Source organism: Pogoniulus pusillus, chromosome 3, assembly GCF_015220805.1.
Source record: "Pogoniulus pusillus isolate bPogPus1 chromosome 3, bPogPus1.pri, whole genome shotgun sequence".
Lineage (NCBI taxonomy): Eukaryota > Metazoa > Chordata > Aves > Piciformes > Lybiidae > Pogoniulus > Pogoniulus pusillus.
The window spans coordinates 21270960-21282962 of NC_087266.1; the positions used below are offsets into that span (position 1 = coordinate 21270960).

Here is a 12003-nt window from a genome sequence, read left to right on the forward strand (position 1 = left end):
TGGTTGCCCAAGCACCAAGGAAATCCAGGACAAACATCTGATCCCTTTTAAAACACTTTACCAGATTAACCTGTCATCACAGTGCACAGAGTGCTGCTTTTTACCCTCTGTAAATTGGTTGTTTAAAGAGCTAAGCAGCTATTTTAAATATCTGATGCAGACACCAATCAAAGAAAACAGGATCCCAGGTCTTCTAACTTACCAAAACAAAGGAATGCTGAGGGCTAAACTGGAAGGAACAGCCAACTAATATCCCAAATAACTTAAAAAGCACCACACTTTAAAAGCGACAAAACTCCACAGAGGACAATGGGAATCCTACATGTCAAACTGGCACAACCATCACATCCCATGTTTCATCATCTCATCTTTGGTAGTCAGGCAAATTTCTGTTCATATGTTGTAGCCAAAAATTACCTTTTCTTCATCCAAATGAATGCCACTGATCTCAAAATCAAACATAAAAAGTTCTGCCACTCTCCTAAAAATACAGTAAATCCCTGTTAAAACAGCTTTATTTGATAATGAACAGTTTCTTAACACATTTTTGCCCTTAGTATGTTATTTAGGTTTCATGTATTTTACAGAGAATAACATCAGTTATATGAGTATTGTTCTTATGGACAGACACTCCCTATAGTTTAGGTCCTTAACAATGTCTCATGGAAAGAGGATTCTTTCCTTTTTAGGTATTTAAGTAACCTGCATTAAAAATCTCCTTCAAAACAATTCCATCACTTTACACTAGATATTTAAACAGTTTGTGCAAATTACTACTTTAATTTGACACTTCATTTACTCTAGCAGATCAGAAAAAGGCTTCATATCTAACAACCTTGACTGTGGGAGAAAGAAGGAAGTAACATCTCAAACATTAAGCTGGTCTAACCATGTCAGCAAACAAGTAATTCAGAACTGTAACTGAGAAGCAGCTAATAAAACATTTTACAGCAATCATAAAACTTTAAATAAATACACTTGTAATATTTTATAAACAAGTTTCTACAAGCTGAAATCAAATTATATAGTCTGTGCTCTACTTCTGTTTCTAAAAACAATGAGATGCCACAGTACAGTATCTAATTTCCATCAAAATGGTGTTACTGAAAATCTTAAGGGCTTGGGGTTTGAGATCTCAGTTTACATATAGCATCTGCACCAGTCACATGAAGAAACATCCTCCAAGACTACACAAATGTGCAGGCCATTTTGTAGTGACTAATAAATTGGTAATGGACATGTGGGTACGTTTCCCAGCTGCATCAATTAATTTAACAAAGCACAAATTACAGCATAAATAATTCCTTATTGTATATATCCAAAAAAGCTAAATCTCTGAGAATTATTCGGTACCTGGTTTCTGGATCTAGAGAACTCACAACAATCTCATCAGCTAGCAGACGTCTCAAACTCTGACACAGTTCAACATCTGTATTTAATCTAGAAAGACAGAGAGTAAAAGACCCACACATTAGCAACAAACACCAATATTTCAGTCTCCTGTTACTACTCATTTAAAGACAGAGATTAATAGTTACTGAAACAACATTAAAACCCAACGACTGTATTTTGAAACTGCTTTCTGGTTGACAGCCACACTTACAAACTGAAAAAATCATATAGGTGAGATGTGTGGACAAACCGGCATGGAAATCAGGTCTTGGACATCAAATAGGAAAATACTTTTGGATAGCATTTGGTGATAAACACAAGAAGACTAAGAGCTTATTTTTTATGCTTACAGATAATGATAGCAAACACATAAAGGGGAGAAAACTGTTTTCTAATCCTTCATTTGGAAGGATTCTATTGAAAGCAAATCTGTGCTCAAGTTTGCCATCAGATTCATGTGCTGCAGGGTGCCAATGAAGCAGACTAAGACCTTACTGTCTCTAGAACACTTCCAGATTGTCCATGTTTAGCCCATATGTGGGGCTACGCTATAGCAGTTACTCTATCACCTGATAACTCTTCCCCAGCAGAGAAGGCGAAATCAGGAAAAGGAGAGAAGACTCACAGGATGAAATAAAAATGCATGTAATAAAGTATTCAAATTAATACCAATGCCAGTACAAGGTATGTAAAGGTATGCTCAAGGAAGGTGGAGCAGTAACAACATGCAGGAAGGTATGCCTAGATGGGAGAAGCAGGATAAGGAGAAGCCCCTACAAGAAGCCCCAACAGGAGGCTCCCCTCTCTTCAGCAAACTTCCTCTTCTATAGAGTGTTATGCTCATGGTTTGGAATACACCTGTGAGCCAGCTCAAGTCATCTCACTCTGAACCGCTAATGGCCTGCAGCCTATGGCTGGCCTGGGATTCTGTCCCAGCAAAATCAAGACACAGATCTCATCACTGTCCCTGTGCTAGCAAATACTACGTCTATCAGATTTGATGGCATATTAACTATAAGCCTGTATCGTGACCTGGATTACAGACTCATGGTGAGGAACTAAAAACACACATACACAAATCAGCATAGCTGCGGCGAGCAACAGCCCCCACTAACTCTTACAACAGCTGAGCTGTGGCAAGCCCCTGCAGCCCCATTTGTAAAATGAACTTAATAATCAACATTCAGTTCAGAGACAGAAAAAGACATTGCATCATGTCTGTACTTCAGGAAAGGCTCTCTACAGAAGGTGCTAAGTAAGAAGTGCAGTATTCTCAAAAAGTAGCTACAAGGTACTGTTAGTAGTTCCTGAGGGATACCACTCACTCATGAATATAAACATTCAATAACAGCTAATTTTGAGCGTTTACATTAGTTATGAACTTCTCAAATTATTCTGTGAATACTTTAGTCCTTCTACAAATCTAAATCCGAAGTGGTATTTGGATAGTAAAGTAATGTTGTGATAATCAGTGTGCTCAATTTAGGTCTTGAAAACTCCAGTTTCAAGGGAAAGGTTTCCCAAACACTCTGGCAAGACCAAAGCAACACTTTGTTGATCTTAGAATTTTCTCTTGTCAAACATATTAGCCCCAAAGCTTACTGAACAGATGCACTGCTGCCCTCCTCAGAGCACAAAAGTCTTCATGGCCTCTGCAGCTTACTACTGGATAACAGGTCAACCAGTCACCACATCAAACGTTACTACGAATTCTGAGGGAAGCAGCAAACTCTAGGTCACCTTCACAGTACCACTTGTCAAGGCTTTCATTTAAGAAGGCTACTCCTGAATGCCACAGGAAGGGAAGATATTGAAAGAACACTGTATTTAGAGATTAAATATCACCCTTTTTCACCCTCTCAGCATCAAGAGCAGAAGAGAAGCAAAGGAACTCACTGCTGTTACGGACCACAAGGATAACTTTCAGGATTTAGGTTTTCAGATATTTTAAAACAGTAAGAAAAAAAACCAAAACACCAAAGCACCCAAACCACCAACCAAAACAGACTTAAACTTCAGAAACAGACATCTTTAAAAACATGTTCTGTGAAATAAGGTTTTTAACTAACCACAAGTCTGACAGGGTACACTAGGCATACATCACATCCCTAGGCATACATTTCCTCTAAAGCTCATTTTAAGGGAAGACTGTCCTTTCCTCCTTCACTTACCCCACCCTTGTGGCTTGATGAGAGGAGTACATTTGCTGGAGCACATTTGCTAGTAGGACTTGTGACTCCATGATGGATCCACACAGGAGCATTTCATTCCTGAAGGACTACACTCCATGGAAGGAACCCATGCTGGAGGACTGCCTCCCATGGGAGGGACCCCCAACATGAGAAGATGTAAGGAGTCCTCTCAAAAAGGTGGAGCAGAGACAATGTGTGATAAACTGACCACAAACCCAATTCCCACTAACTCTACATCACTTGGCGGAAGGAGGTAGAGAAAATCAGGAGTGAAGTGAGCCTGGGAAGGAAAGAGGGATGGAGGAAAGGTGTTTTTAAATTTTATTTCTCACAATCCTACCCTGATGTGACTGGAAATAAATTAATTTCCTCAAGTCAAGTCTGTTTAGCCTGTGATGGCAACTGCTGAGCGATCTCATTGTTCTCTCAGCCCATGAGCCCTTTCCTGTATTTTCTCTCCTCTGTCCAGCAGAGGAGGGAGAGTAGCTTTGGTGGGCAGCTGGTGTCCAGCCTAGGTCTATCCATCACAACACATGATCATATCCAAAAAGTATATGGGAAACAGAAAAAAACAAACAAACAAACAAAACACCAAACTAAAGAAAGAAACAAAACCAAATAAGTCATACTTCTCTACCACGGTACCAATGTTCCTGCAAGCTTCTTCAGCAGCTTCTCTGAATGCAAAGTCAGGATGGGCAATTTTCACAAAATCTGCCTAACACAGTACAAGAAGAAAACAGTGAGGCAAAAAGACATTTTTAAAAAAATCTTTAGTTGTATTCAAAGTTGTACTCAAGCAGTTCTGTTTACAGTAACATTTACTTCTACAGTTCTCTGCAATCTATTTGCAGAATTTGCTTCTCATTTTTTGAAAAAATAAACTTACTGCAAAACTGTGCAGATAGCTCTTACACCAGGATGTGAATGTGTCTTTATAAAAAGTATTTTTAATCCATGTATTTGTTAAAAAGTTTTAGTATCATAGGTATTTTAGACTCCTTACAACGCAGGTATTCCAATGTGTTTAAACGTTAGCACAAGGTTTTGAAAACTAAAATTCACAGTTAAGAAGAAAGCACACCACCAAACGTGCATAGAGGGACTGTTTTCAGCCTCTTACAACTCTGGTGTATAGATCTGTCAAGCTGTGCTTTGACAACAGTACCTGCTAGAAATGTTTCTAGTACAATCCAGATGTTCTTCTGGGTTCAGACCAAGGGGTTTTTTACTTACTGATTTTGAGTAAGTTTCCAAATACTTAAATGAGTTCAGAAGGCTAGAAGGATGCTAAAGAGAGGCTGGGAAGCTTGGGACTTCCAAAACAGCTGCTAAGAATTGAGGGAGGTGCAAGCCTTGAAATTATAAGATTAGGCATACACCAAAGACATTCAGTATGATTGTACAGAAAATGAGTTAAAAAAGCTCAACTTTGCCTAACTGTATAATTGCAGTTCAATTAAAAAGGCAACCTGGCAAATGTTATACACATGACTTTTACTTCTTAGAATCCCTGTCTAAAATCCTGTATAATATTGACAAAATAGGTGCAAAATGGCAGATCTTAAAATCCCTGCCAAAGAAAACAGCCAACGAATTGCTTCTATACAGAGCTCTGCAAGCCCAGCATCTCTCATGATATAAACCTGAAAGCAGTACATAGGAGGTAATTTTAACTTAGCAGAGAGATGCAGAACTATGACCAATGAATTTTGCATTACTGTTCTACTTAGACATTATTGAAGAGGAATCAGGCAGAGTCTATGACAAGTCTGAGAGACAAAAGGAGAATCAGTGACTCAGCAGAGCATGGTAAGTACTTTCAAAAGGAAAAAGTGCCTGTCACAAAAGATGCCTTGAGTATGTAAAATATTTCAGATTTGAGAACTGAAACCACACAAAGTAAAATGTGAAAACCAAAAGAAAAAAAAAAATCAATTACTTATATATTAAGAACCTATTTCCATATGAAGGTTGGGTTTGCTTCCTTCAAATAAAAGAGTGATGCTTTGATAAAAGATATACTTCAAACAGTTTCTAGGCAACAATATAAAGTACTTCAGTCCTGTGGGAAACAGAAAGTGCCATCTAGGAAATAACCGCATTTTTTCTTCTCTTAACAAAAGCTGATACTGCTTAGTAACATCTGCTGCTTTTAATCTCTAAGTTCCTTATGGACCTTCATGTATAAAGTTTCATACATTAAAAACACATACTGCAGTCCCATCTTTAAGAGTAAACCCTTATCTTCCATAATGCAAGTGATGCAGGAAAGCTCAGATGTTAAGTTGTCAAGTGGATGGGGCCAATCTCTTTTTCAGTGGTCTGCAGAAATAAGACAAGGAGCAATGGCTATAAATTGGTAACATAAAGTTTCACCTCAACATGAGGTCAAACTTCTTCACAGTGAGGGTGATGGAGCACTGGAACAGGCTGCCCAGAGATGTTGTGGAGACTTTCAAAACCTGCCTGGATGCATTCCTGTGCAAACTACCCTAAGGGATCCTGCCTTGTCAGTAAGGTTGGACTTGATCTTTGGATGTCCCTTCCAACTTCTAGGGTTCTATGATTACAGCAGAAATACAACTTCCATTTCTCTCTTATTTTTCTTGTTGTGGCCTTTATGCTACTTTTACATCTGTCTTTAACTGGATGGATTGACAGAATTTGTAGTTACCTATCATTCAATAAAAGCCTTTGTAATTAACTTTCAATCAATTCAACTTTTTGTCTTAACACAAGACTTCACAGAGCTTATCCGTTATTTATTGCAGCACAGAAAATGGTAAAATGGAACAACATGGTGTAAGCTTATTAAGTAAGTCACTTCAGAAGAAACTGCTACAAGTAATAGTTGAAAACAAAACAAAATAACCACTCTCCCCAAACAAAACAACAACAAAAAAATCAAAACAAAGATAAACTTACCAAGTCTGCTACTCTGCACAAGCTATCTGAAAGCTGATCAAAGATCATTACAGTCTCTGGCCCAGGAGGTGTTGAACATGCCTTCTGGACTAGATGTTCTGATTCTTGCAATGCTTTGTCCTGTGCTTCTTGAAATCCTTCTGGACAGCTCAGTTCTGGAACACCAAACAGACCCTGCAGTGCAGAAAAACATGAAAATACATCACCACTACTACCCTCCTCTATTTCTGCCCCTTTCTGTAAGCATGCAATTATCAGCACAAAACATTACCAATGTAACTGTAGTACTGCAATACTACAATAAAACTTTCCCACAGTGAATGTCTTTGTAGAGAGAACAGTCCTAAAATCAGCTAAAGGCACTGCTACCAAATAAAACCAGCTTCATTTCCTAGTGTTCTTACTGTAAGCTCCAAGATAGAAGCATTTTCTCACACTTCCCATGTTTTAATTTACTATTTGGGAACAGGAACTGGACTGAACACTGAAAAGGCTAAGAGTATATATACATATATAAACACAGGCACACAAACATATACACACAAGTACCTGTGATAGTTTGAAGCAAGCTAGAATGTTTTGGTAAAACAACTAGATAATGGGCAGTGAAATGAAAAACAATTGTGTCTCTTCTCTCATATTCTTGCTGAGAGTTCTGGGAAGAAGTAAAACATTCTCCATTTTGTCCTTTCATTCTGCCTTTGCCTTCAGACCTAGTCACATCTCATTAACCTTGCTTCCACTAACCCTGCTCCCTAACCTCTTGGCTGCACCTCTCTTCTTTCTGAGAACTGGGGTAAGGTTGAGAGGGCCGGGGGAGGTGTTGGGGTGGTTTGAGAGCCCCTCCTGGGGACTCAGGTTTCTGGGAGGGGAGTTGTGCTTCTGTATTGTTTATCCTTTGTATATTTCTGTATATAACTGTATATATTGTAAATAGCTGCCTGTATATTTGCTGCTGTAAAATAAGTAGCTTCATTTATATTCCCAGAGGCCATCTGAGTTAGCTGGAGCAAATACAAAAGTGTAGGGGGGGCGGGTAAGAGCCCAAACCATCACAGTACCATATCACTTGCTCTGTAAAAGACTCGAGACTGTCCCTTCGCTCACTCAGGCAGTTAATGTAGTGTCCTGCAATGACCAGGCCTTCCTGCTGCCCTACATCACCATTCACCCTCCTCCAGTGAGATTGTCCTGTGAACGTAGTTCTCTGTGACCTGGAGGCATTTTCGCTTACAGAGAAAACAGCCACAGAATTTCTCTTCCACATGACACCAGGTTTGACTTGTTTTTAATTACAAAAGGAAATGAAGCTCAATGTAGGTCTCTGGGTTAATGGACTGCATGGCCATAGCATCACTCTTTGCTTGGCCTCAGCATTTACACTATCGCAGTCTCTTTGCAAGCCTGAAACACGCATCTCTATTCCCAAAGAACACTACATCCTCTCTGTGGGCCGTATGAAACCAGAGCTCATTCCCCAGACTCAGCAAACACACTACTTAACTGAATTATTTCCTACAGCAAGAATTACACCAGTATCCCTGCACAGGTGGAAGAAAAGTTTCCTAAACATGTGCTGGATTATAAAGAGATCAGGTATGTCTTCACCGCATGAATTTCTTAGTCCCACAGTTCAATGGTTTCACCAACCTGGGCAGGTACAGTGTAGCCAGTGAAGTAATACCTGAATTTTGCAGGTGTTAAGCATTTTGTATGCACTGTGCCACTGCCAGCACATCTCTTATGAAATCCAGGGGCTAGCTTAGATTCCCAAGACTCTCACTAACGTACCCAAATTATCCTAAAAAGGAAAAAAACCCCAAAAACTCAAAAAGCCTGTCACCAACCTATCAAATGCTTACTTTGCCAAAAGCAAATGAATGTCAAGAATAACATGCACAGAAGAGGATGTCAGCAGTCCAACCAATTCTGAAGCACAGCCAAAGTGCACTGGCATAACACTGTCAGATGGCAAAAGGCACAACCAGATAAGTGCTGGGAGTGGAAAGCGCAATGTGTATGTATGTACATAACGTTCTCCATTGAGCCACTAAGCAAATGTTTCAACAAACGAGGCCATGGTTGTCAAACTTGCGTGTCCACACAACAGAATGTTTGGTTCATTAGAACTGAAATCCGTAGAGACATATAATCGCCTAACCCTCTGATAGTAGTCCCCACCTCCTCGATTTAAAAGTTTTTATATCAAAATTTACACAGAGGCAAAGCAAACCGCAAGGCTGCCGGCAGCCAGGAGCGCCTCCTGCCCGCAGCCGGCCCTTCCCTCCAGCTGCTCACCGTCACCCTGCCCGCCGCGCTGTCGCGCAGCTGTGGCTGCAGCTTCACATCGAAGGCGGCACCCACCGGGCACCAACTAGTGCTGACGGCGCGACGGCACGGCCTCGCTGCCCGGCCCCGCAGCGCTCGGCCCCGCAGCGCCCGGCCCAGCGCCGCCGGCAGCACCTGCCGGCAGCCGGCCAGCATGGCGGAGCGCAGGGGCACGATCTGGAGCGGGCCCCTGCAGCAGGCCCAGGCGCCACAACCTCCGCCGCGAACTCCGCACGTCCGAGTCGAGAGGAGGAGGAGAAGGAGCGCCGGCGGTCACAGCCCCGCGTCTGCACTCAGCCCGCCCGCCCGTCCGTCTGTCTCCCTCACTGGCCGTTCGGGCAGAGGCGTCCTTCCCCCGACCCGGCCCGCCGCTACGCGGAAGGTAAAGGCCCGGCAGGCTGAGCGGGGAGCCGTATCAGGCCTGCGCGGAGGCCTGGGGAGCGGCGGCGGCGCGGCGAGAGGCGCCCTCTGCCGGCTGCATTTATGCCGCGCGTGTCCTTGTTAAACCGAGGCCCACCTTAAAGCGCGTTTGTCGGTCTAGATGCTTCTGTGGCCCAAACTTATGGTCTGTGACTTACCGAAAAGAATACCCTTCTCTTTCTGAGAAAATCGCTTAACCTCCTCCTTTGCCACAGCGTCCTAGTAACTCCGCTTATGTAATTCCCTGATGTGAGAAGTGTGGCTGTTCTTCCTGAAGAAACCCACCTCACTGTGTGCAAGTTTGTGATCCCTACTCGGGATTCAGCAGTGTCGGTGTGAGAAATGTATGTTTGATCCGATCAATTCGTGGCAAGAGGCCACAGACAGGGAGGACGGGGGGGGGGGGGGGGTTTTGAATGGAGCTGCACTCCTCCTGGCACAACCATCACAAAAGCATACTCTTGGCTTAAGATAACAATTATGAATAATTAGAAACTGGAAAGGTTGGTGGAGGAGGGGGGCAGGTGGAAGAGACAGCCTTTGCGATGAACAAACAGAGGAAGAGCCATACAAAGGACACTACTAGTTTGGAAAGGACACTTGGGGAAGACCCCTTACTTCATCACTGAACACCACCAGAGCGACCACCGGATAAAAAGAGACATGCGTGGAAGAGACACCTCCCATTCCTAAAACTGATAAGGAAAATCCAACCTTTGCTTAGAATTAATAATGAATATGTAATAGAATAGGGTATAAAAAGAGAACACTGAAAGCAAAAGGTGTGCATTAGGATAGAGCAGAGCCTTCCCCCGCACCCAGGCCTGTACACTGCTTGATTCCTGTGACTCTATTAAAGCCTTATTTTGCGTGAGCCTAAGTTTATGCCTGTTATTTATGACACTGGGGATGTGTCCAGCTGCCCTTGCTCCCAGGCAGTGTTAGGGGGGGATGATGGAAAACCAGTCCCTAGGTTCTTAGTGTTACATTTATGCTGAATTTCATGATGCTGACTTGTGTCACTTTGTATTCAGTTCTGGGCCCCCCAGTTTAGGAGGGACATTGAGATGCTTGAGCGTGTCCAGAGAATGGCGACAAGGCTGGTGAGAGGCCTTGAGCACAGCCCTACGAGGAGAGGCTGAGGGAGCTGGGATTGTTTAGCCTGGAGAAGAGGAGGCTCAGGATGACCTTACTGCTGTCTACAACTACCTGAGGGGAGGCTGTGGCCAGGAGGAGGTTGCTGTCTTCTCTCAGGTGGCCAGCACCAGAACGAGAGGACACAGCCTCAGGCTGCGCCAGGGGAGATTTAGGCTTGAGGTGAGGAGAAAGTTCTTCACTGAGAGAGTCATTGGACACTGGAATGGGCTGCCCAGGGAGGTGGTGGAGTCGCCGTCCCTGGAGCTGTTCAAGGCAAGGTTGGATGTGGCACTTGGTGCCATGTTCTAGCCTTGAGCTCTGTGGTAAAGGGTTGGACTTGATGATCTGTGAGGTCTCTTCCAACCTTGGTGATACTGTGATCCTGTGATACTGTATCTGTGTTGTAGTCTCTTTAAGGGAAGGAAGCGAGAATTAACCAGCATTTTTTGGTCATATTTGTAAATTTTAGGGAAGGGGGACGGGTTGGTAAAGGGGAATTGCAAATTCTGAGAAAATTCACAGAAATTCAAGTTTTATGGCTTGGAATATCTCAACCAGTTCTGAATTATGGCTGCTTCAGTGTTGGTTACTGATTACCTTTCATCTGGGGGAATTTTGACTGGCTAATTTTGAAGTACAGCAGCATTACACTCTGTTTTTGTAGCAGCGTTGAATCCACAGTGCTTCCACCTATTACTGTTTCGCTCAGTTTCAGACCTTTGGCTACAGAGAACAAAGAACCATATTTAAAAGCTGTAAAATCCACCTAGCTGCAACAAAACTCACTTGTGTCACAGAGCAAAGAGCCCCTGTGGAGACAAAAAACTATGTTCATAGAATCATAGAATCAACCAGGTTGGAAGAGACATCCAAGATCATCCAGCCCAACCTATCACCCAGCCCTAGCCAGTCAACTAGACCATGGCACCAAGTGCCTCATTCAGGCTTTTCTTGAACACCTCCAGGGATGGTGACTCCACCACCTCCCTGGGCAGCCCATTCCAATGCCAATCACTCTCTCTGGCAAGAACTTCCTACTAACATCCAGCCTATACTTCCCCCGGCACAACTTGAGACTATGTCCCCTTGTTCTGTTGCTGGTTGCCTGGGAGAAGAGACCAATCCCCACCTGCCTACAGTCTCTCTTCAGGTAGTTGTAGACAGCAATGAGGTCCCCCCTGAGCCTCCTCTTCTCCAGGCTAAACAACCCCAGCTCCCTCAGCCTCTCCTCATACGGTTTATGTTACAGGCCCCTCACCAGCTTTGTCACCCTTCTCTGGACACGTTCCAGCACCTCAACATCTCTCTTGAATTGAGGGGCCCCATGTTAATACCAACTTGAAAAATTATCTTGAAACTGTTGGGTGCAAACCATTGAAGTTTCAAGCCCATCTGCACATGCCACCTAGCAAGATATAAACTGGCTTGGAAGCCACAGCTTCATAACGTCTGTACAAGATGTCAGGGAATTCCATGTCTGTGCTAGTTTGAGCCTAGCTAGAATGTTTTGGTGAGAAGAACTAGATTACAGGCTGTGAAAGGAAAACAAGGCTGATGTCTACCTCACTCATAGGCTTGCTGAGATGTATAAAACCAAAATCAAAAC

General features: G+C 43.0%; 1 protein-coding gene across 1 annotated transcript in view; it reads right to left on the minus strand.

The window, feature by feature from the left end:
• MIPEP (mitochondrial intermediate peptidase) overlaps positions 1-9011 on the minus strand; it is a 79093-nt gene extending 70082 nt beyond the window's left edge. The window contains exons 1-5 of the mRNA XM_064171995.1: positions 8811-9011; positions 6513-6686; positions 4214-4302; positions 1354-1440; positions 418-481 (exon numbers count right to left, since the gene is read on the minus strand). Coding sequence (XP_064028065.1) covers positions 418-481; positions 1354-1440; positions 4214-4302; positions 6513-6686; positions 8811-8996 — 600 coding nt within the window. The 5' untranslated portion in view covers positions 8997-9011. The remainder of the gene's footprint in view (positions 1-417; positions 482-1353; positions 1441-4213; positions 4303-6512; positions 6687-8810) is intronic.
• Positions 9012-12003: the final 2992 nt, after the last annotated feature.